This window comes from Jaculus jaculus, chromosome 9 (assembly GCF_020740685.1).
Source record: "Jaculus jaculus isolate mJacJac1 chromosome 9, mJacJac1.mat.Y.cur, whole genome shotgun sequence".
Lineage (NCBI taxonomy): Eukaryota > Metazoa > Chordata > Mammalia > Rodentia > Dipodidae > Jaculus > Jaculus jaculus.
This window is the reverse complement of record NC_059110.1, coordinates 123,179,898-123,204,900: the sequence shown is the minus strand read 5'-3', so window position 1 is coordinate 123,204,900 and position 25,003 is coordinate 123,179,898. Positions and strand designations below refer to the sequence as shown.

Here is a 25,003-nt window from a genome sequence, read left to right as displayed (position 1 = left end):
TCTGGTATCCAAGGAGACAACCCAAGGGCCTCCAGGGACTTGAAAAGCATTAGGCTCTCCCTAGGAACTGGCCTGGCTGCGGCTGATCACACGGAGGCCAGCCAGAAGACACAGCCTTTTGGGGAGGGTGGGGCACAGGGCGTCTCTGTAATTTGAGGGAGACTAGCTGTTTTTACTCCCAGAGGACAGGTATCCCCTACCCCACAGGCCTAGTTTGCTGCAGGTCTAACTGATGACCTTTGTCTCCATGCAGAGCACCTGGTGAATGGCCGCACGGACTTTGCCTTCCCAGGCAGCGCCAACTCCCTGCACAGGATGACTGCAGTCAACGCAGCCTACGGCACCCGCCTGAGCCCACACTTGTCCCAACGTGTGTTGAGCACATCCTCCACCCTCACGCGGGACTACCACTCTCTGACCCGCACAGACCACTCTCACTCAGCCACTCTGCCCCGGGACTACTCCACCCTCACCTCCCTCTCCTCCCAGGGTGAGTGACCCTGCCAACCTGGCCCCACCCACTGACCTTCCTCCCAGCTCCTGGACGCTCAGCTGCCAACGTGCTGCTCCCCCACTGCACACAGAATGCACACACAGATGTGCAGCATACTCCCGGCCCCCACCCCTTACTCTTGCTTTGTCCTGCCCTAGGCCTCCCTCCCATCTGGGAAGACGGGAGGAGCAGGCTTCCGCTGTCCTGGGCCTTGGGGTCCTGGAGCCGAGCTCAGATGAAGGGGCTCCTCCCCTCCAGGGGTTCACCAGATTCTATAATCCTGGCTGGGCAGCCAGCAGCACCCTCTTGGGGTTCAGGTAGTAGAGGTGGTCATCATCTTCCCTTGGCTCATCTGCTCCATCTGCCATCCAGCCAGCCACCATTTGCGGTCTTGTGCCCATGCACTGCCACAGCCTCATTGCATTCACAGGGACCCCTGCCCAAACACAGAAGCTAACCACTGCCCTACCCTCACCAGTGCTGAAGCCTAACACAGCCTCTGCCTTTCTGGAGTGTGAAGCTGGAGCTGCACTAGAAACAGGGGAGGGGTGCTGGCAGACACACACCACAGAGCTCGGAGGCTTGTGTGGGAGGGGCTGGGAAGCTTGGACAGGGTGTCCTGGCAAGTACCAGCTTGCAAAATGAATGAGGGGCACACTATGACTCCTCCAAGGCCCCAACCCCTAAACTTAAGACTGATTGTAGCTTTCTACATCCAGACTCCCGTGGGACTGTGGGTGTGCCTGACACACCCACCCGTCTGGTGTTCTCGGCCCTGGGGCCCACATCTCTGAAAGTGAGCTGGCAGGAACCACAGTGTGAGCGTGTGCTACTGGGCTACAGCGTGGAGTACCAGCTGCTAAATGGCGGTGAGGCTCAGCAGCTGTTGGCTACGAGCTTTCCAGGCTTGGTCCCGTGTGATGACAAACACAGACATCGCAGCACTTGTCCAAATCCCTTGAGCATGAATGCCCTACCAGCTTCTGACCCTAACCCCTGAGCTGAGGCTTCCTCCATCTCCTTGGGCCTCTTGCTTTTGTTTGTCTATTTGAGAGCAGCAGATAGAGACAGAGACAGAGAATGGGCACGCCAGGGCCTACAGCCACTGTAAATGAACTCCAGGTGCACGTGCCACCTTGTGCATCTGACTTATGTGGGTCCTGGATAATTGAGCCTTGAACTGGGGTTCTTAGGCTTCACAGGCAAGCGCTTAACCACTAAGCCATCTCTCCAGCCCTGTTTGTTTGTTTTTCAAGGTAGAGTCTTACTCTAGCCCAAACTGGCCTGGAATTCACTATGTAGTCTCAGGGTGGCCTCGAACTCATGGCAATCCTCCTACCTCTGCCTCCCAAGTATGGGGATTAAAGGCATGTCCCACCATGCCCTACTTCCTTAGGCCTCTTTTAAGTCATTTCCTATGCTAGGGTTTGCTTAACAGGCCTCTACTGGTCTTGAGTGGTCTTTGTGGGAACTGAGAAATGGCATATGCCTGTGCAGACACTTGAAGCACCGTGGCCCCAGATCTTGAATTAGGGCACAGGATGTAACCAGGGCATAGCATGCACAGTCCAGGCACCTTTGTTTCGTTTGTATTGTTTTTTTTTTTTTTTTGGTGCTGGAAATCACACCCAGGACCTTGTGCATGCTAGGCAAAAAAGTTGGGCTATATAGCCTCAGCCCTCCATTCTTTTAACTACCAGCCAACTATACCACACTGGACCTAAACCCCAGGCAGACCTGGATGAGTGATCAAGGGTTGATGGCAACCCAGGGAAGGGAGGGACCCAGGGGCAGGAGTAAAACCCCTCTATTGTCTGCCCTCGTCCCATCTCCCAGGCGAGCTGTATCGAATCAACATCCCCAGCCCAGGCCAAACTTCGGTGGTGGTGGAAGACCTCCTGCCCAACCACTCCTATGTGTTCCGCGTGCGTGCCCAGAGCCAGGAGGGCTGGGGCCGAGAGCGAGAGGGCGTCATCACCATTGAGTCACAGGTGCACCCACAGAGCCCCCTCTGCCCCCTGCCAGGTGAGCCATCTTCCCTCCCAGTCAGCCTGTCTTCTTGCTCACCACGTGCTCACCAGCTGACCTTCTACCTCTGCCGCTCCCAGGCTCTGCCTTCACTTTGAGCACTCCCAGTGCCCCAGGCCCGCTAGTGTTCACCGCCCTGAGCCCTGACTCGCTGCAACTAAGCTGGGAGCGGCCACGGAGGCCCAATGGAGATATCCTCGGCTACCTGGTGACCTGTGAGATGGCCCAAGGAGGAGGTGCTGCCCACGATGGAGGTAGCGTGGGTGTGGAAGGGTGGGAAGGCACCACGGGGGCTAAAGGCATCTTCCACGTGCAGGACCAGCCACCACATTCCGGGTGGATGGAGACAACCCTGAGAGCAGGCTGACGGTGCCTGGCCTCAGTGAGAACGTGCCCTACAAGTTCAAGGTACAGGCCAGGACGACTGAGGGCTTTGGGCCAGAGCGCGAGGGCATCATCACCATCGAGTCCCAGGATGGAGGTGGGTGGTCCCCCTTCCTCACCCCAGCCCTTCTCTGCCCATGCCTTCCCATGGCACTATCCCCTGACTGGTGGGTCTGCACGCTCCAGGCCCGTTCCCGCAGCTGGGCAGCCATTCTGGGCTCTTCCAGAACCCACTGCAAGGTGAATACAGCACCATCACCACCACTCACACCAGTTCCACAGAGCCCTTCCTCATGGGTAAGTCACCACAGATGGGGATCCTGGCTCCTGGGAACACAGAGTCAGTGCAGAGAGGAGCAGGGGCCCAAGCAGGACCTTCTAAACTTCTCCTTTGCAGATGGACTGACCTTGGGGTCCCAGCACTTGGAGACAGGGGGCTCCCTCACCCGGCATGTGACCCAGGAGTTTGTGAGCCGGACACTGACCACCAGCGGAACCCTCAGTGCCCAGGTCGAACAGCAGTTCTTTCAGACCTGAGCCCCACAACCTCTCCAGGGTCCTGGAACCTGGGCTCCCTCCCTGCTTCTCTCCCTAGCGTCTCCTTCCTCAGCTACTCTATCCTTGGACCCCCTAGGGGCGTAGCCCCCACATGTTGATCACAGAACAAGCGCTTCTGGCCACAGAGCAGGGGTAGGTGTCCTGTGTGAAGCACAAAGGGGGCAGAGGTTCCAGAAGGCCCTTCTGAATGTCCCTTGTCCGGGCCAAACCCATTTGTAACCAAAGAGCTGAGAGCGGCACAAAGACTCAGCCTTTGTTCTGCACTTAATAAAGATGTTGCTACTGCTTAGCTGCCCTGGCTATTCTTCACAGGCCTGAGAAGTGCCAGCCTGGAGCAAGGCAGTGATTCTCTGACATCCCCCCTTCTCTGACCCCCAAGCACACACCCACCTCTAAGGGCAGGTGGCCACCACAATAGGAAGCACACGTTTATTGAGCACCCGGGTTCAGAAGACGGATGCCAGAAGCAGAACTGCAGGACCTGCTGCCTCTGCCCTATGCCCCCATGTCCGTCCCAGGGGCGCCTCATAAGTGCAGCACCATGGCTCCATCAGCGGCCTGAGAGAGGTAGAAAGTGGCTGTGCCACTGTACTGCTCCTGGGGGAGAGACAAGGCTGAGCGATGGGTGGCCTGGACACTCACCTCTCCGGCCATCCCAGGCTCTGACTCTTACCTACCTGTATGTGCTGCATGGCACGGGAAGCAGCGGAAGCATCCAACAGTGTTACCGTGCAGCCGCCAAAGCCGCCACCAGTCATGCGACTGCCATAAACTCCAGGCACGGAGAGTGCAGCCTCAACCAGTTGGTCCAGCTCAGGGCAGCTCACCTCGTAGTCATCCCTGCAGAGAATAGAGGAGGGTAGGCCTGTTGGACCCACCTATGCCCAAGAAGCATGGGGCATCCAGAGGACCTCACCTGAGGGACTGGTGACTTTCCACCATGAGGCGGCCAAACGCCTTGTAGTCGCCACGGTTCAGAGCCTCTGCTGCCTGGGCCGTGCGCCGAATCTCACCTACCACATGCCTTGCCCGCCGGAAACCCTCCTTGCTCACCAGCTCTCTGCCAGCTGGGGGAAAAGAGGGCTCAGCAACTCGGCCTCATTCCACCTGTGGCCTCAGGGTGTGGAAGGGGCCTGATGGGCAGTGGACAGCTGCTTACTGAGCCCTCCTTGGTGATGGTAGGACTAGTGGTTAATCCAAGCCTGGTTTTGTTTGCTTTTCAAGGCAGGGTCTCACTCTATCCCAGGCTGACCTGGAATTCACTAAGTAGTCTCAGGGTGGACTCGAACTGATGGAATCCTCCTACCTCTGCCTCCTGAGTGGTGGGATTAAAGGCATGCGCCACCATGCCTGGATCAAGCCTGGTTTTGAAGGGTCCCCTCATCTCAGAACTAGCCCCTCCTCACTGTAAAACAGGAAACTATGTCTCCCCATCACTCAGTCCTCTCTAGGACTGCAGGGGACAATGTGCAGGACCCCCCATGGGGAGCCAGCACAGTGGGTGCTCAGTATACAAACTGAGTCTCTGGTTTCGGGGCCTTAAGCAGTGCTGCTGAGGTTGGAGCCCTAAGATTCGCAGGATTTTAGGGTAGGCAGGAGATGAGGGGACAGACACCAGGATCAAGACCATATGGACACCCCAACGGAGCTTGGCTGGCTGCAGGACTATACACCCAGACGGCTCTCTCACCCTCAAGCTCCTCTAGCTGCACCTCTCGAAGGCTCTCCTTGCCCAGAGCCCGGGCCACCTCCTCACACTGGCGCCGCCGCAGGGGGTACTCGCTGGAGCCCAGAGAATGGCGGACGTTGGAGTTAGTGATGAGCACAGCCAGCTTGGGGTCTGACAGTGGCACCAGGCTGGTCTCCAAGGACCTGGGATAGAGTTGGAGTAGGGGAGATGATACAGCCAAGGTTCTGCTTGCCAGGCTGGACAGTGGGCATGCTCCAGCCAGGAGCTCCTGATGATGAGGTGAGCGGATGAGAGAGAAGCCCCAACCTGCAGTCAATGAGCAGCGCATGGCCTTTCTGCCCCAGCAGTGCGATGAGCTGGTCCATGATGCCACAGGGCACCCCTGCGAAGCTGTGCTCGGCCCGCTGACACACCTGGGCCCGGGCAGCTAGTGCCCCTGAGTCTGCAACACAGGGTAATGTGGGGAAGCTCGGGCCCAGGAGGGGTGACCACACTGGTGCAGCAATGGTTCCAATGACAATCCAAGGGGACTCTCCACCCTCCCTCCCTAAGCCCGGAAAAGGCTCTGACCACAAAGGCCTCAGAGAAGGAAGGTAGGGACTAGGTGATACCTGGGCAGAGCTGTTGCAGGAAGGTGTACGTAGCCACTTCCAGAGATGCTGAGCTGGAAAGCCCACCCCCCAGGGGCACTGAGCTGACCACCACTGCACTGAAGCCAGGGAGGGGGGCAGCTGCAAAGGAAAGAGTGCTACTGGTAAGATGGGCAGCTGGGAGGACGGACACAGGAAGGGTATTTGTCCTGACAGGAAGTGAGGCAACCGACTAGCAGCTGTTTCCATGGCATGGGTCTCAACTGTCAGAAGCTTCTATCTTGCTGGGGTCAAGGAGTCCACCACTTTCCATACTGCCTTCCTTGAGGTTGCTGGGGCAATCTTCCTAATTGTTCTGATTCAGGCCTCTGGAAGCCAGAGAGCTGGGGACTGAATTCTCGCTCCTCCAAATCATACAAAGGGAAAACTAGGGCAAGTACCAAAGCCTCCGGGGCCTCAGTTTTCTCATCTGTACAATGGGATGTCCCAACCTGCAAACCTTCTCCACAGCGTTATCAGGTGGATGAGTGGGCTTTGTGGCTCTGAGGCCTCACTCCCAGTAACAGCCTAGACTCCCCATACCTGGATAGTGCTGAATCACTCCCTTGACATAGTTGGCCCATCGGGGTATCCCAGGCTCCAAGGACCGCTGGGCTGTGGGCAGTGGGAACTGCAGTCTTTGGGGTTCATCAGCATCTTTGGAGGTGGTGAGGAGAGAAACAAGCCCATCCGTCCGGGGACTGCCAACCAGCAAGGTCACCAGCTCCAGTGCCTGGCAAGACAGAGTTTGTAATAGCTTATCCCTCCAGAGCCACCTCCAAGCCACAAAGCCCATTCATCCATCAAATACACTGTGGAGAAGACCTGAAGGGTGGAGTGGTCCATTGTATGGGTAGGACACTGGTGTTCTGAGAGACTTCAGAATGTGTCCAGATCTCTGCAAGGTGATCGGACAGAGGAGCCAGAATTCAAACTGCTAGGTTCTGCTAACAGAGACAGATGAGGACGTGAAGAGAGCGAATAGGCTCAAAGCAGTTAGGGCCTGAGTGCTGAGCTGGCCTTGGGGGCTTAGAGTTCTGTAGTCTGGGTCCTCAGGGGTGGGGCAAGTTGCAGCCAGGGAACAAACTGGACCCTGACCTGAGCATGGTGCACAGTGTGACTGGGCTGTGTATCTGCCAATGGGATCCCAGCTATGGGGCAAAGGAGATGGGACTAGAAAAGTTCCAGGTTTTATCAATGGAGACAGCAATCACTCATTTTCTAAGCTGCACAGAAGGGCTGATAAAAAGATCCAGGATGAAAGCTAGAAGGCATTCCTCAGACCACACACCCAAGAACCATGTGACTCAGAACAGCTCCCAGGGTCTGTTTCCGTCTCTGTAAGGTCTCTGTGAGGTCTGGGCTACATTCATACAGATCTATCTTGTTTTGTTTTGAGGCAGAGTCACTCTCCTGGGCTACAAAGTCGTCTAGGTTGCCCTCGAACTTGCGGCGATCCTCCTACCTCAGCTTCCCGGGTGTTGGGATAATTAGGAGCGAGTCAGCAGGTGCTTCTACTCCTGCGCCTCTGTACCTCATATTTTACACTTCCAGGAAGAGGGATGATCAACAGCCCCCAGGGGGCGGGCTCGAGTGAGGAGACGTCCACACCCCCAATTCCCGGCTTCCGGTCTTCGCACGTGGAAAACGGCACGTCCCCAGTTCGGTCCCGCGTTCGGGAATCCCCACGCTCGGCCGCCCGCCCGCCCGCCTGCCCGCGGCCGCCCCCCGCGGCCCCTCACCATGGGCAGCACCAGGCCCTGGTTGTAGTCCGTGTGCTCCCCGATGAGGTTGACGCGGCCCGGCGCACACACGGCCAGCTCGGGCTCGGTCCCGAACTCCTCTCGGAAGGCCCGTCGGGCCTCGGCCAGCAGCTCGTCGACCTGGGGCGGTCTCCAAGCAGCCATGACGCTCGTCTGCCGCTGGGCGTGCCCCGCCGCGGGATGCCGGGGGCGGAGCCTGGGCCGCCGCTCCCGCCAGACGCCCCGCCCCCGCCCGCCTGGCCCCGCCCCTCCCGCGGAGCCCCGCCCCACAGGCCGCGGGCCGTAGGAGCGGATGACCCCCCCCCCCCGCCCCCGAGGAGAATCCGTGCAGTCCTTCTGTGTGGTGTCTGGGGCCACCAACTCCAGTAGCACTTGGCAGGACTGGGAGATCTCAACTGCTCATTCCTGACCCTAGTGGCATTGGTCACATCTGCGGCCAGGGCAGTGACAGCAGGGAGACCTGGATTCCCAGAGACATCTGCCTCCTAGGTTCCCAGAGCCAGCAGTTGTAAGAAGGCCCTGGGTACATGTCAATAAAGCAGTTTTTGTTTCTGTTTTATTTGTTATTTTTATTTATTATCATTATTTATTTTATTCTTTCCAAGTAGAGTCTTACTCTAGGCCCAGGCAGACCTGGAATTCACTCTGTAGGTGGCCTTGAACTCACGGCGATTCTCCTACCTCTGCCTCCCAAGTGCTGGGATTGCCACCACGCCAGGTTCAATTATTATTTTTTTTTCTTTTTTGAGGTAGGGTTTCACTCTAGCCAAGGCTAACCCAGAATTCACTATGTAGTTTCAGGATGGCCTCCAACTCATAGCGATCCTTCTACCTCTGCCTCCCAGTGCTGGGTTTAAAGGCGTGTGCCATCATGCCCGGCTTGACATTTTCATGAGGCTTCCCACTCGGCTTGTACAGGGAACACAAGGGGGCTTCAATCTGGGTAATGTGATTTTCCTGACTATGGGACATGACTTGGTTCCCTGTACCACTTAGGAATTCTCTCCCGCTGAGAAGGCCTTATGTGCAATTGGAGGCAGTTGATTACCCACCACATCATCATCATTATTATTTGTTTTTGAAGCAGGATTTCACTTTAGCCAAGTTGACCTGGAACTCACTCTGTACTCTAGCCTGGCCTTGAACTCAGAATGATCCTCCTACCTCGGCCTCCTGAATGCTGGGATTAAAGATGTGCACCATCACACCCAGCTTCCCCTTTATTTTTTAAACAATTTTATTTATTTATTTGCAAGTAGACAGAGAGAAAGAGAAGGAATGGCATGCTAGGGCCTCTTGTCACTATAAAGGAATTCTAGTCACATGCTCCACTTTGTGCATCTGGCTACTGGAGGAATCAAACCTGGACCAGCAGGCTTTGCAAGCAGGCAACTTTAATTGATGAGGCATCTCCCTAGCCCCTTCAGTTTCTCATCTGACTGGTGTTTCCTTCTCCAGGACAAGCTATTGTGAAAGAAACTGAAGAAAATAATCTTTGTAGAGTGTCCAGGCCAGCACCTGATTAAAAAAAAAAAAAAAAAAAAAAGCAGCACAAAATCAATGTTTGCTTTTTTTTTTTTTTTTTTTGGCTTTTCGAGGTAGGGTTTCAGTCTAGTTCAGGCTGTCCTGGAATTCACTATGTACTCTCAGGGTGGCCTCGAACTCACAGTGATCCTCCTACCTCTGCCTCCCAAGTGCTGAGATTAAAGGCATGTGCCACCGTGCCCAGCTAATGTCTGCTATTAATATCAGGTTTCCATTAATTCAACAGGCATTACTGAACTCTCCTTTGTGTAATTGTCCAGAAAGATAAAGAGGCTCAGACTCCCACCATCTGGTTGGGAGGCAGACAGCCTGAAATCCAACCTCCTGTGATTGAGATAATTGCTATAAACTTGGGAGACTGAGATAGGAGGTTCACCATGAGTTCAATACCTGTCTGGACTAGGGAGAGACCCTGACTCAAAAAAAGGGGGAGGCTGGAGAGATGTCTTAGCGGTTAAGCGCTTGCCTGTGAAGCCTAAGGATCCCGGCTCAAGGCTCAGTTCCCCAGTACCCACATAAGCCAGATGCACAAGAGGGAGGAACATGTGTCTGGAGTTCATTTGCAGTGGCTGGAGGCCATAATGCACCCATTCTTTCTGTCTCTCTGCCTCTTTCTCCCTCTGTCACTCCCAAATAAATAAACAAACAAAAAAAGATTACTGTTCTCTATAACAGTCATGTCTGTCTCCTAAACTAAAACCAAACTTTTGTCCCTTAAGCCTTTCAGATTTACTCTTTCTTCATGTGAGGAGGATCTGTATGCATGGTCCCACCTCTAACTTCTTCATTACAGGCACAGTTTAGCTTCCCCACATGAGGGTTGTTCTCATCTCCCAAACAGATGTCCCTGGAAATGTTTGCTCTCAACAGATGGTCTGCCACCTCACCCATTCTTGGAGATTCTTTTTGCTGTTCCCAGGGGGTAACTATTTCTCTTTGTCCTGCTTCTATAGTACTTAAAATATTGACATGCAAGCTGGGTGTGGTGGCACACGCCTTCAATCCCAGCACTCTGGAAGCAGAGGTAGGAGGATTGGTTCAAGGCCACCCTGAGACTACATAGTGAATTCCAGGTCAGCCTGGGCTAGAATGAGACCTTACTTCGAAAAATTAGAAACAACAACAACAAAAAAAAACAACCTGATATGCAGTTTAAGTACAAATCAGCCCAGACTGTAGGGCTGATATCCAGCCAGAATGCACCTGCAAGGTAGAAGTGACTGTTAACCACCAGTGTCTGTTCTGGTGCCCTGGACTTTTGTGGTCAAATATTTTCACAGTTGTCCTCAGGCTACTGTACCCAAGTTTTACACCTTGTTGAGTTCTTGTAAGCCTACCTATCACTATCAGATAAATACATTTACCATTTCCATTTTACAGTTGAAGAAAAGAGCCTGGGCATGGTGTCACACTCCTTTAATCCCAGCACTTGGGAAGCAGAGGTAAGGGGATCACTGTGAATTCAAGGCCAGCCTGAAGCTACATTGTGAATTCTAGGTCAGCCTGGGCTGGAGTGAGACCCTTCCCCCCCACCCCACCCCCCAAAAAAAAGAAAGAAAAAGAAAAGAGACATAGCTACAGAATTCATCCGAGTGGGAGCAGTGGGTCTTGGACTTGGGTATGGCCCTGAGCCGGCTCTCGGCCACCACTCTGTCCTCGTGAGTACTGCAGGCTCCTACAGCCTCTGCTCTGCTGACCTCTGCCTACAAAAGTGCCCAGCAGCAAAGCTCAGCCTCTTCTCAGTAGGAAATGGAAGGCGAAATGCTCCATACTCCTGGAGGTGGTTTCTACATGGAGCACTCCCCATTCAGGAGAGAGGCTAGTAACCAAAGCGCTGTGGAATCAGGCTTTGTTGCCACCTGTGCCAGAAGCAGAGCCACCCAGCTGTGCTACAGGGTTGCCAGAACCATTGGTTTGGCCAGCAAACATGCCTGGGCCTCTGCTACATGTTAGACATGACTCAAGAAACAAGCGAGACAGTCCCACATCTCAAGCAACACCCTTCTGCTCAGAGAAACTAGTGGTGGGTCTAGTCTTAGGCCTGTCTTCTTTGAAATCCTCGTTCTCGGCTGATGGCCACCCTATTACTGGCTAGGGAGCAAGTCCACACTTCAATATGTCCCTAAGTGCTCGGGACTGTAGCCATTTCTTCGGGCACCTCTCACTAGCCAGGAAGCAGCAGCTGGCAAGTGCACTGGAGGGAGACAGAAGAGTGAGACTTGCTGAAGGACAGCAGCTGAAGAGGGAGAGCACTGGGGCTGCAGCAGGACACTGGGACCCATGTCTGGGCCTTGTAAACCCCATTTCCCTGATGCATGATGGCTCAGTGCTTAGGTAAGGAGCGTATGGGGCAGGCCTGCAGCCCAATATATCTACCAAAGGAATTAGTAAGGGAGTAGGGTCTAGAAGACCCCAAGTCCACTTCCATCATGACATGCATGCTCAGCCCCTCCCCTGCTCTGTGTATTCCTGTAACTATAGCCTGTTGCATGAGAGATGGCAGCTGCTGGGGAGACCCTGGGCCCTGGCTGTATGCACAACAGTGTCCAGATCATGTGGCTTTTTTAGTCCTGCCAGGAGTTCAACTACACTTGAAACCACCTCCTCTGACTTCCCCAGTAGATGGAATTGCAGAACCTTCTTCCATGGGGAAGGGAAATGTGATGGAGACAGGGCAATAAAGCATTGCTCTTCTGGGTGTGGTGATGCACCTTTAACCCCAGCACCTGGGAGGCAGAGGTAGGAGGATCTCCATGAGTTTGAGGCTAGCCTGGGAGTAGAGAGTGAGTTCCAGGTCAGCCTGAGCTAGAATGACACCATACCTAAAAAAAAAAAAAAAAAAAAAAAAAAAAAAAAAAAGCTGGGTGGGGTGGTTTATTCCTAGCACAGGGTGGGAGGAAGGCAGAGAAGAGATAGGAGGATTGATTTGACCTCTGGGCTAGAGTAACACCCCAAAAAATTTACAAAAAGAATGAATATAGGAACTCCAGATACATTCGCCACTTTGTGCATCTGACTTTATGTGGATACTGTGAAGTGAACCCTGGGCCTTCAAGCTTTGCAAGCAAGTGCCTTCAACCTGAGCCATCTCTCCAGCTTTTTTTTTTTTTTTTTTTAAATTCATTTATTTGACAGAGAGAAAGAGGGAGAGAGAATGAGCACACCAGGGCTCCAGCCACTGCAAGCGAAAACCAGACGCATTGCTCCCTTGTGCTTACGTGGTTCCCCAGGGAATCGAACCTGGATCCTTTGGCTTTGCAGATGAACACCTTAACTGCTAAGCTCCAGCTTTTTGCTTGGAGCAATGGGTTACACCACCAAGTGGGTATGTGTTACCTTGTGCTTGCCTCACCTTTGTGCATCTGGCTTACGTGGGATTGAGAGATATGAACATGGGTTCTTTGGTTTCGCAGGCAAATGCCTTAACCACGAAGCCATCTCTCCAGCCCTAAAGATTTATTTTTATTAGGGACAGAGATGGGAGAGTGAGAATGGACAAGACCGGATCTCCAGCCACTGCAAATAAACTCCAGATGCATCACCATGAACATCTGGTTTATATGAGACCTGGAGAATAGAACCTGGGTCTTGAAGCTTCACAGGCAAGCCTTAAACCACTCTCCATCCTTTTTTTTTCTTTTAAGTTTTCTGAGGTAGGGTCTCACTCCAGCCCAGGCTGACCTGGAATTCACTATGTAATCTCAGGGTGGCCTCAAACTTTGAGAGATCCTCCTCCATCTGCTTCCCGAGTGCTGGGATTAAAGGCATGTGCCACCACACTCTGCTTCCTCTCCATCCAGCAGTTTAAATTGCTAGTACTGCGTGTGATAGCACACACCTTTAATGCCAGCAGAGGCAGGATTGCTGCGAGTTCAAGGTCAGCCTGAGCTAGAGACCCTACATTGACACTTCCTTCCACCCCCTGCCAAAAGAAAAAAAAAACAAACACCACCAGCACCCAGAAATGGTGGAGCACACCTTTAAACAGCACTCATGAGGCAGAGGTAGGATTGCTGAGTTGGAGGCCAGCCTGGGACTAAAACTTTAATTCCAGGTCAGCCGGGCTCAAGACACTTACCTTGAATGCCAGCCTATCCCTCCCAAAAATATTCTAGGCAAAAAAGATCCTTGCTTATCCCCAACCCTATATAAAACCAGATAGATTCCCCTGCCCCCCCAAAAAAATTTTTTTGGGGGGGCAAATGAAATGGCTGATTACCTTCATTCCAGTACTTAGGAATATGAAGCTACCCTGGGTTAGTGAGATGCTGCCTCAAAACAAATTTATGGCAAATTAGCCTCACATTTGTTATCCTACTGCCCCTGCTCAGATTACAGGTGTACACCACTATGCCTGGCTTTTACTAACAAAATGATTGTGAACACAGCTTTTCTCTATGTACACAACCTTATTGTGTGAGTACACATAAGGTACCCTTCATACACTAGTTCCATACACAAGTAAAGGGTTACTGTCCTGGACAACTTGGACATCTTAGATTCTCCACTCTCTTCTTGAGGCAGAGGCACACCTCTCAGGCTGGGAATGTAGTTTAGTGGAACTGCTTGCTTAGCACACAAATTCCCAAGGTTCAAATCCCAGCACCAAAATCAGAGTTGGTCAACATCATCCATTACAATTATGAGAAAGTCTTAACTCCGAAAACTATTTTTAACTAGTCTTTAACATTTGCTTTTTTTTTTTTTTTTTATTTGAGAGCGACAGACATAGAAAGACAGATGGAGGGAGAGAGAGAGAATGGGTGCGCCAGGGCTTCCAGCCACTGCAAATGAACTCCAGACGCGTGCGCCCCCTTGTGCGTCTGGCTAACGTGGGACCTGGGGAACCGAGCCTCGAACCGGGGTCCTTAGGCTTCACAGGCAAGCGCTTAACCGCTAAGCCATCTCTCCAGCCCTTAACTAGTCTTTAATCAAGGGCACAGAACATCAGCTTCAACCAGGATGTCATAAATTCCAGCCCATTGTCCATACCCAGGAATATCCTCTCCTGTACAGCTCCTTCAGACCAAGATTTCTAAGTTATGTGTTCAGGGAAGACGTGGGAAGCCTAGTTACACTATTTAATCTGGTTGAGACCTATAAATGGAAACTGCCTGTCCTTCATACTCTAGTCCAACTTCCAGGATTTGTCTAACAGACTTCCAAAGTCATTGGATGGGGATTATATCTCTAATCTTACAACACTCTCAGGCTGCCTGCTCTACCTCTGCTTCACTAGCTGGTGGAATTAAAACAATCTTAGCTGTGAGGTGTGATAGGTGGATTTGGGAGGCTGAGACAGAATTGCATCAAGTTCTAAACCAAGGTAATACACAGAAGGTATTTCAAAAATCCAATCTTGGGGGGTACCTGGTATTAGAAACTGTACTAGCTTCTATTAAGAGTGCTTTGGGTTGCCAGGCGCGGTGGTGCACACCTTAATCCCAGCGTTCAGGAGGCAGAGGCAGGAGGATCACTGTGAGTTCAAGGCCACCCTGAGACTAACTAGTGAACTCCAGGTCAGCCTGAGCTAGAGCGAACTCTACCTCGAAAAACCAAAAACAAAGAGTGCTTTGTGTTTCCAGTATGTCATTACTGAGAGCGGACAATTGCTTTAAACTATCAAACTGTTGAAATAATCTTTAGGATTTCCAAATGTGCCCCCACCCAAGCCAAACCCTAAGCCTAAAATATGTAGTTCTTGCAAGTATTTTGTTAACATTATGGTGCAAACTGTAAATATGCTGCTCCCATCAGATACATCAGTACCTTGAGTTTAGATGGGGCTGGGGGTAGGTAAATACTCGTATCACCAGCCTCTATCATAGTATTTGCAAAGGGCTGTTTTACATGCTTTCTGCAATTATGCATTGTAAATAATTCCTTTACCTAAACAAAAGCTGTAATAACCTTAAGTTCGAACAGTACCCTATGAACTTTGTACATTCAATTTAGGTTTTTGACACTTAGTTGGATAAACAAGTTTATTTGTAAATTTAGTCAACATACATAATTGACCTAAAAACTTCAATAGGATAAATTTAAAAACCACTTGGAAGGCCATCTCTATAAAAGGGATTTCCCCAGGACAGTAACCAGATGTAACCCTGACCCCAAGCCAACTTAAGTGGCAGAGGCCTAATAACCTGGAGCTATGCTCCTCCCCAACACGTTCACACTAAAACTCCACAAGGAACGTAGAATTCCTTAGAAAGGGATAAAAATAAACAAAACCCCTCAAACCTAGCTATGAGACAACACAATGAAAAGCTGCACTAACTAGTTTAGATTAGTAACAGATGCTGGTGTGAATAACTTATTTATTCTAGAGCCCTTATAAATAAAATTCCCCCATTAGTGTATGCATTATCAGCTAGAGGGTTAGTTAACATGTGGTAGAATGAGGACTTATGCAAGGTATAGTACGCATAGCATTTTACTACTATGAAAACAAGTGCAGTCTAGTTAGAGGAAAACCAACTGGACTCTACATTACACACACCTTAATGACAAGACTCCCCACCACTTGTGAATGTAAAACATTTAATTTAAAAATGTTGACACTACAATATATAAAATAGCTATTATAAATGCACATAGTGTATTCTATAGCTGCCAGGTTTACTTTCTTTTCTTTTTTCTTTTTTTTTTTTTAGGAAACTGTAAGTTACACTGTGGTTAAGACTTGTATCTTCAACCCTTGAAAAAGCCCACATTCTATCACAGTGATGTATGGTCAGACTTAACAGCCCCAATTGTTAAACACTTGGATCAAGTCATAACCAGTTTTATTGCAAAAGGACCCTGTACACATTTATTTATCAATTCTAGTACCTTAATAGCTACCCAACAAGTCATAAACATACAGAAACATGCATCATGAGAAGCAAGAAATATCACCCATCCCTTCTGCATATTAGCAACTTGTCACTCCTGAGCCACAGTGCTCACATCACTGAGGTCTGTGAACAGTCACTTTTCGCATTCATCCTGAGTGAAAGATGGAATGACTTAAGTACAAATGCAACATATTATAAACAATTTCTTACAAAAAAAGTCACAAATTAAACCAAAGTATTTTACAGAATTTACTACAAAACGCCATAAAAACTGCCTTCACTTAAGCTCTCTCTCCCCGTATCCGGCGAGCCAATTGGATGTCTTTGGGCATGATGGTAACTCTCTTGGCGTGGATGGCACACAGATTAGTGTCTTCAAACAAACCCACCAGGTACGCCTCACTGGCCTCCTGTTGAGGACAAGAGCCACACTATTAGACTCCCTTTCCGCAGAAACCACCACACGAGCCTCCCTCCAAGTGCTACAAGCGCCTTCTCAAACCCTTACCTGGAGCGCACCAATGGCCGCACTCTGAAACCTCAAGTCGGTTTTGAAATCCTGGGCGATCTCTCTCACCAACCTCTGGAAGGGCAGCTTTCGGATGAGCAGCTCAGTGGACTTTTGGTAACGCCGGATCTCTCTAAGCGCCACGGTCCCGGGCCTGAGGCGTGCAGGCAAAACAGACGCAGATGTAAAGGGGACAGCAAAGGACACTGGCGCTACCAATCAAGGCCGATCCACTGTTCCGTTTGCTTACCTGTAGCGATGAGGCTTCTTCACCCCGCCGGTAGAGGGAGCGCTTTTCCTGGCAGCTTTGGTGGCCAGCTGTTTGCGGGGGGCTTTCCCACCAGTAGACTTACGAGCAGTCTGCTTGGTTCGGGCCATTTTCTTTCACCTGCGAGAGAACAGCCCAAGTCAAAGACCGTCGCCGGGGGGGGGGGGGGAGGGAACGTCGCCGGATTCCACCGCCTGTCCGCGTCTTCGCGCTCTAACCCCCCCCCCCCGCCTCGCGGCGGGCGGCAGATGTCCTCCCGCGGCCGCCGTCGCCGGCTCCTCCTCCCCTCCCCCGGTGACTCAGGCTGCGGGAGCAGAGGCCTCCCGCGGGAGGGGCGCGGGGAGGAGTCACTTCCCTCCCTCGACGGGCGGAGGCCGGGCTTTGCCCGTAACCAACCCCGCGGCCTCCGGACCTCGGAAATCACCCGCTAGGAAGAAGAAAAGGAAAGAAGCGCTGTCCCAAAGACGAAAGCGCACAAGACTCGCAGGCGACACCCGCCAGCCAGCCCGCAGCCGCCCCTAAATCACCCCGGCAGTCGGCTCGCAACGGCCGCGGCCTGGGTCAACGACGGCTACCGGAGCCTCAGGTCACCCTCGGGCCGCCAATACGCACCCAAAGCCGAAGTCTCAAGCCGTTTCTCCGATCGCCGCGCCGCGGTGGGAGCCAAGCGAAGTGCCGCAGTCGCCTACCTAAGAAACGATGCTACCGAAGCGAACAACCAAACCGCTCTGCGCCGCAAACCCCCCGACGCCGCCATATTTATATGCACGCTTCACGCTGCGTCTCTGCGTCACAGAGCACTTATTTGCATACACCAACGACCTTTCCTATTGGCGGAACCTTTCGCCGACGCGCTGACATCTCCCGACACAAAGGCCGTGCTTCGGCCTCGTGTCCTGATTGGAGGGTGTTTGGGCCGCTGATTGGCTGTTAAAGTTGCCTCTTGATTGGATGGATGCAGAGAGTAATGGACGAATCAGAGTACAGCACTAAGCGGCTGTTCTTATTGGTTAAAACGGAGCTATGTTTGGATCCTTCCCTTGGTTCCAAAGCTCTGCAATGGAAAGTCAATGCAAATGAATTGCACTGGCCCCTAACGGATTAAAGAAAATCTCGATTAGCAGGAGCCTAAACTTGATTGTATCAGCAGGCTACTTTAAGGAGTTTTTTTTAAACAAAATTTCCAATGTACAATAAAATGTATTCCCTAACATTTACTTTTCGTTACATTTTGATTGCTAAGTACAGTGTGAGAATTGCAATATAACAGATCATGTTACAATGTTAAGTATAGTGTTTTTGTATATTATGAATATATACCTTTTTATTAAGTTTATTTGAGAGGGAGAGAAAAACAGGCATATATATATATATATATATATATATATATATATATATATATATACACATAGAGAGAGAGAGAGAGAGAGAGAGAGGGAGGGGGGGGGAAAGGAGGGAGGATGGGAGGGAGGGAGAAGGAGAATGGGCAAGCCAGGGCCTCTAGCCACTGCAAATGAACTCCAGATACATGTGCCACCTTGTGCATCTGGCTTTATATGAATACTGGTGAATCGAATCTGGGTCCTTTAGCTTTGCAGGCAAGTGCCTTAACCATTAAGCCATCTCTCCAGCCCATTAATACATATTTTATTTTATTTTATTTTTCTTTTTTAATTATTTATTTATTTGAGAGCAACAGACACAGAGAGAAAGACAGATAGAGGGAGAGAGATAGAATGGGCGCGCCAGGGCTTCCAGCCTCTGCAAACGAACTCCAGACGCGTGCGCCCCCTTGTGCATCTGGCTAACGTGGGACCTGGGGAACCGAGCCTCAAACTGGGGTCCTTAGGCATCACAGGCAAGCGCTTAACTGCTAAGCCATCTCTCCAGCCCTATTTTGTTTTTTCGAGGTAGGGTCTTAATGTAGCCCAGGCTGACCTGGAATTCACTCTGTAGATGGCCTGGAACTCACAGTGATCCTTCTTCATCTGCCTCCCAAGTGCTGGGATTAAAGGCGTGCACCACCACACCTGGCTATGAATATGTATTTTAAACCAAAAATAGTTTTTGGTGAAGAGGAGTGTATATACAAAGAACCATATCAAAGAATCATTTTAGCAGAACTTTTTTCCATGTTTAAGCCCTCATGTGCTTTGAGTGAAACAGGAGGTGACTTACCTGGCCCCATATTTCTTGACTTATGTAATTCGAATGAATGAAATAAAGGAAATTGTCCCATTATAGTATTTGTTTGACTATTAAAAATGAACTAGTTGAGTGTGGTGGTGCGCGCCTTTAATCCCAGCACTGGGGAGGCAGAGGCAGAGAGAGAGAGAGAGAGAATGGGCGCGCCAGGGCCTCCAACCACTGCAAAGGAACTCCAGAGCATGTGCCCCCTTGTGCATCTGGCTTACATGGGTCCTGGACAATTGAACCAGGATCCTTTGGCTTTGCAGGCAAACATCTTAAGCATTAAGCCATCTCTCCATTCCGGAAGGTATTATTTTTGACAAGAGACCCGATAAATGTGCAAAATCGCTAATCTTCACTCTTGCTTAAACAAGTATCTTAAAGGAGATATAAAGGGAAGAGAAAGGAAGGGAGGAGGGTACTTAATAGAATGGTATTGTATATATGTAAATAGAATGATTGAGATGGGGAGGAGATATTATGGAGAATGGAATTTCAAAGGGGAAAGTGGGGGGGTAGGGAGGGCATTACCATGGGATTTTTTTTATAATCATGGAAAATGTTAATAAAAATTGAGAAAAAAAAGCAAACAAGTATCAGATGTAGATTGCAATATTCACTATGCAGATGCTTCAAATACAAAACTAATCAAGGGCTGGCAAGATGGCTCAGCGGTCAAGGTGCTTGCCTACAAAACCTAAAGTGGAGCACGCGTCTGAGTTTGTTTACAGTGGCTCGAGGTCCTGACACACCCATTCATATTCTCTCTCTCTCTTTGCAAAAAAAGTAAAAATATTTAAAAAATAATTAGGGCTGGAGAGATGGCTAAGCAGTTAAGATAGTTACCTAAGAAGCCTAAGGACCCAGGTTCTATTCCCATAACCTATATAAGCCAGATGCACATGGTGGCACATGCATTTGGATGGCCATGAATTTGAGGTCACCCTGATTACATAATAAGTACCAGTTCATCCTGGGCTAGGGTGATATCCTACCTTGAAAAACCAAAACGAAAACAAGAAAAAAATAAAGGCTGGGTGTGGTAGAGCACACTTTTGATTTTTTTTTAAATTTTCTTTGTTTTATTTTTATTTATTTGAGATAGACAGACACAGAGATAAAGAGGCAGATAGAGAGAGAGAGAAAATGGGCGCACCAGGGCCTCCAGCTGTTGCAGACAAACTCCAGACGTGTGCGCCTCCTTGTGCATCTGGCTAACATGGGTCCTGGGGAACCGAGCCTCGAACCGGGGTCCTTAGGCTTCACAGGCAAGCACTTAACCACTAAGCCATCTCTCCAGTCCTCGAGCACACTTTTGATCCCAACACATGGAGGCTGAGGTAGGAACATGAGTGTGAATTCTGGGCCACCCTGAGACTACAGAGTGAATTCCAGGTTAGACTAGGTTACATTGAGACCCTATCACAAAGAAAATACATAAATAGGAAACTGGTGTGGTGGCATGTGCCTTTAATCCTAGTGCTTGGGAGGTAGAGGTACGATGATCACCCCACCCTGAGACTACCAAGTGAATTTCAGGTCAGCCTGGGCTAGAGCAAGACCCTACCTCAAAAAACAAGAACAACAAAAATAAAGATAAATGGGTATGGTTTCACACGCCTTGAATCCCAGCACTAAGGAGGCAGAGGTAGGAGGATTGCTATTAGTTCAAGGCCACCCTAAGAGTACATAGTTAATTCCAAGTCAGCCTGGACCAGAGTGAAAACCTACCTCAAAAAACAAAACAACAACAACAAAAAGGCTGGTGAAATGGCTTAGCAGTTAAGGCATTTGCAAAACCTAAGGACTCTGGTTCAATTCCCCAGGACCCACGTAAGCAGATGCACAAGGGGTTGCATGTGTCTAGAGTTTGTTTGCAGTTGTTGAAGGCCCTGGTACACCCACTTTCTCTTTCTCTCTACCTGCCTCTCTCAAATAAATAAAAAAAAATTTTAAAGAACATATTAATTAATTTTTAAAAATTAAAAATGATTTTAAAAAAAGACTGGAGCTTGAGAGATGGCTTAGTAGTTAAGGTGCTTGCCTGCAAAGCCAAAGGACCCAAGTTTGATTCCTCAGTACCCATGTAAGCTTGATGCACAAGTTGGGTGCATACGTCTGGAGTTCGTTTGCAGTGGCTAGAGGATCTGGCGTGCCCATTCTCTCTCTCCCTCTTTTTCTTCCTCTGTCTCTCTCAAATAAATTAATTAAATATTTAAAAATGAATAAATAAGGGCCGGAGAGATGGCTTAGTGGTTAAGTGCTTGCCTGTGAAGCCTAAGGACCCTGGTTCAAGGATCAATTCCCCAAGACCCACATTAGCCAGCTGCACAAGGGGGCACATGCGTCTGGAGTTCATTTGCAGTGGCTCTCTCTATCTCCCTCTTTCTCTCTCTCTCTGTTACTCTCAAATAAATAAATAAAAATGAACCAAAAAATGAATAAATAAAATAAAAATGAAGATATGTGCTGAGTGATGGAACAACAATTAAGAGCATTACCATGTGGGGCGTGGTGGCATATACGTTTAATCCCAGCACTCAGGAGGCAGAGGTAGGAGGAGCACCATGAGTTCAAGGCCACCCTGAGAATATAGAGTGAATTCCAGGTCAGCCTGGGCTAGAGTGAGACCCTACCTCAAAAAACTAAAAAAGAAAAAAAAAAGAGTATTACCACTTATGTATGAGGGCCTCTCAGCCAGAGACCACCAAGTTTGACTCCTTAGGACCCACAGAAAAAGCTGGCCATGGTGCCCAGCATAGTAGCATGTTCATTTAACCACATCACTGAGGAGGCTGAGGTTAGAGGATTACCATAAATTTGAGGTCAGTATGGGGCTAGAGAGTTTGTTTCAGGTCAGTCTGGACTAGAGTAAAACCCTGTAGTGGAAAAAAAAAAAAAAACACAAAAATCTGGATATGGTTGGGAGTGGTGGCTCATGTCTTTGATCCCAGCATTTGGGAGGCAGAGGTAGGAGGACTGAATGAGTTCATGGCCACCCTGAGACTACATAGTGTATTCCAGGGGATCCTGGGCTATAGTGAGACTCTACCTCGAAAAACCAAAACAAACAAACAAACAAAAAAATTCTGACTATGGCCATATTGTAATCCCAGTCTTGGAGGGGAGGGGAGAAACTAGAGCATAAGGGGGCTTCCTTGCTGATAGACAGCAGCTCCAGTACTCAGATAAGCCAAAAGAGAAGGGCACATAATATTCTCTACTCTGACCTTCACGTGCATGAGCATGGGGCATGCACATTTGTACACAGACACACACCACACACATACTCTACACACACACACATACATACATACACACAGAGTAAATAAAAAATAGCAAAATAGGGCTGAAGAAATGGTTTAGCTGTTAGGTCTGCAAAGCCAAAGGATCTGAGTTTGAGTCCCCAGTACCCAAATAATGCCAGATGCATAGGGTGACACATGCGTCTGGAATTCGTTTGCAGTGGCTAGATGTCCTGGTGTGCCCATTCTCTATATTAAATAAATAAATAAATAAATATTTTTTTAAATAATTTTTAAAATTTTTAGATATTTATTTCAGAGAGACAGAGAGTGAGGGAGACAGGGAGAAGGGGCATGCCAGGGCCTCCAGTCACTGCAAACCAACTCCAGACATATGTGCTACTTGTTCATCAGGCTTACATGGGCCCTGGAGAATTAGACTTGCATCCTTTGGCTTTGCAAACAAGTGCCTTAACTGCTAAGCCATCTCTCCAGCCCAAGTTTGCCCATCTTACTTAGTAGTCATACATTAGGTTCTTCTTTTTTCTAACTTGGCAAGTGGGAGCAAAAGCAATGTCTTTATACAGTATAATCAAAATAAAAGCTTGTTGGGCTGGAGAGATGGCTTAGCGGTTAAGCACTTGCCTGTGAAGCCTAAGGACCCCGGTTCGAGGCCCGGTTCCCCAGGTCCCACGTTAGCCAGATGCACAAGGGGACGCACGCGTCTGGAGTTCGTTTGCAGAGGCTGGAAGCCCTGGTGCGCCCATTCTCTCTCTCTCCCTCTATCTGTCTGTCTGTGTCTGTTGCTCTCAAATAAATAAAATAAAATAAAATAAATTTTAAAACAAATAAAATAAAAGCTTGTTGGAGCCAGGCGTGGTGGTGCACATCTTTAATCCTAGCAGTGGGGAGGCAGGGGTGGGTGGATGGCAGTGAGTTCAAGGCCACCCTGAGACTAAGTAGTAAATTCCAAGTCAGCCTGGGCTAGAGAGAGACTCTACCTTGAAAAACCAAAAGAAAAAAATTATTGTGCATTGCTTTAATCCTGTGGTTAAATCCAAATAATTGGTTTATATGTCATCCCGGAAATACCGAATGCGCTGTCGCAGCAGAAACACAGATCCGAACATCCATTTTCAGTAATAAATGTGTTCCACAAGCTTCACAATAAGTATGTCCTGTAGAAGTAGGAGCTGATATTATCAAAACTGTTTAATTCACTAAAGAGGAAATTGAAACCTAGAGAAGTTAGGTAACTGGCAGAAAGCTGCTGAGCCAGAACACCAATGAAGGAACAGGAACAAGATGGTAGCCTACATGGTATATTATCTTTGTTATTATTTAGTTGTGACCATACAGTGCAATGTATGGATCAATCCTTAGGCCTCACCTTACCATGTCAGTCAACCACACCACAACTGAGCCCAGACACATTTGACTTTTTTTTGTTGTTGTTGTTTGTTTTATTTAGTCTCAGGGTGGCCTTGAACTCATAGCCATCCTCCCACCTCTGCGTCCCTAGTGCTGGAATTAAATATGTGCACCCCACACCCAGTTGCTTTTTCTCAAGGTAGGGTCTCACTCTAGCTCAGGCTGACCTGGCATTCACTGTGTAGTCACTTTGCAGGCCAGTGCCTTAACATCTAAGAGATTTTTTCCAGCCCCCTCTCCCCACTTTTTGAGGTAAGGTAGGATCTTGCTCTAGCCCAGGCTGACCTGAAACTCGCTCTGTTATCCCATGCTGGCCTTGAACTCACAGAGATTCTCTTATATCAGCCACCTGAGTGCTCGGATTAAAGGCATGCACCACTGTGCCTGGCTTTTTAAATTTTTCTTTTCAACATAATGTCTTGCTTTTGCCCAGGCTGACCTGGAATTCACTATGTAGTCTCAGGGTGGCTGTGAACTCACGGAGATCTTCCTACCTCTGCTTCCCAAATACTGGGATTAAAGGTGTGTGCCACCATGCCTGGCTGCGTCCTATTCTATTCTTTTTTTTTTTTTTTTTTTTTAAATTATTTATTTATTTATTTGAGAGCAACAGACACAGAGAGAAAGACAGATAGAGGGAGAGAGAGAGAGAGAATGGGCGCGCCAGGGCTTCCAGCCTCTGCAAACGAACTCCAGACGCGTGCGCCCCCTTGTGCATCTGGCTAACGTGGGACCTGGGGAACCGAGCCTCGAACCGGGGTTCTTAGGCTTCACAGGCAAGCGCTTAACCGCTAAACCATCTCTCCAGCCCCGTCCTATTCTATTCTATTCTTTTATTTTATTTGAGGGAGAGAGAGAAAGGGCTCACCAGTGCCTCCAGCCACTGCAAATGAACTCTAGACACATGGCTGGAGAAGTGGCTTAGTCATTAAGGCCCTTGCCTGCAAAAAACTAATGATCAGAGTTCAATTCCACAGTACCCACATAAAGCTAGATGCACAGAGCGGCACATGCATCTGGAGTTTGTTTGCAGCAGCTGGAGACCCTGGTGGGCCCATATTCTCTCTCTGTCTAATGGGGGTGCACATCTTTCTTCCTGCCCCTGCCCCCAGTCAAGTAACCCAGAAGTCCAACCCACCAAGTACATAATTCAAGATGATGTCAAACTGCCCGCTATAGTGTCTATAAAAATTCTAAAGCGCTTGCCTGTGAAGCCCAAGGATCCAGTTTGGAGGTTCGATTCCCCAGGACCCACATTAGCCAGATGAATGAGGGGGCACACACATCTGCCCTCTATCTCTCTCTATGTGCCTGTCAGTTTCTCTCAAATAAATAAAAATAGACAAAAAAAATTCTTTTAAATTCTGAGCCATCAGAGCTCAATACTCAGGCTTTGGAAGTTATTCCCCTAAATCCATGTTGACAAGAGTAA

General features: G+C 49.5%; 3 protein-coding genes across 6 annotated transcripts in view; 1 reads left to right on the top strand and 2 right to left on the bottom strand.

Annotated features, from left to right (window-relative positions):
- The window catches only part of Itgb4 (integrin subunit beta 4), a 36,240-nt gene extending 32,488 nt beyond the window's left edge, over window positions 1-3,752 (top strand). For 2 of the 4 annotated variants that reach the window (XM_045158225.1, XM_004655187.2), the window contains exons 33-40: window positions 254-490; window positions 652-810; window positions 1,213-1,362; window positions 2,330-2,518; window positions 2,602-2,757; window positions 2,838-3,002; window positions 3,092-3,202; window positions 3,303-3,752. In XM_045158225.1, coding sequence (XP_045014160.1) covers window positions 254-490; window positions 652-810; window positions 1,213-1,362; window positions 2,330-2,518; window positions 2,602-2,757; window positions 2,838-3,002; window positions 3,092-3,202; window positions 3,303-3,442 — 1,307 coding nt within the window. In that variant the 3' untranslated portion in view covers window positions 3,443-3,752. The remainder of the gene's footprint in view (window positions 1-253; window positions 491-651; window positions 811-1,212; window positions 1,363-2,329; window positions 2,519-2,601; window positions 2,758-2,837; window positions 3,003-3,091; window positions 3,203-3,302) is intronic. The other 2 variants (XM_045158226.1, XM_045158227.1) reach the window with 1 other exon arrangement.
- A 104-nt stretch (window positions 3,753-3,856) lies between these two features.
- Galk1 (galactokinase 1) lies at window positions 3,857-7,704 on the bottom strand. Its single transcript, XM_004655191.3, has 8 exons — window positions 7,525-7,704; window positions 6,326-6,515; window positions 5,765-5,884; window positions 5,460-5,595; window positions 5,154-5,335; window positions 4,380-4,530; window positions 4,141-4,303; window positions 3,857-4,060 (listed from the first exon to the last, which is right to left on the bottom strand). Exons 1-8 carry the CDS (start codon window positions 7,687-7,689, stop codon window positions 3,989-3,991), a joined length of 1,179 nt encoding a protein of 392 aa, XP_004655248.2. The 5' UTR covers window positions 7,690-7,704; the 3' UTR covers window positions 3,857-3,988.
- Window positions 7,705-15,060: 7,356 nt separating this feature from the next.
- Window positions 15,061-17,471, bottom strand: LOC123463371 (histone H3.3A). Its single transcript, XM_045158327.1, has 4 exons — window positions 17,318-17,471; window positions 16,688-16,825; window positions 16,438-16,591; window positions 15,061-16,339 (listed from the first exon to the last, which is right to left on the bottom strand). The coding sequence occupies exons 2-4, from the start codon at window positions 16,813-16,815 to the stop codon at window positions 16,211-16,213; spliced, it is 411 nt and encodes a 136-aa protein (XP_045014262.1). The 5' UTR covers window positions 16,816-16,825; window positions 17,318-17,471; the 3' UTR covers window positions 15,061-16,210.
- Window positions 17,472-25,003: the final 7,532 nt, after the last annotated feature.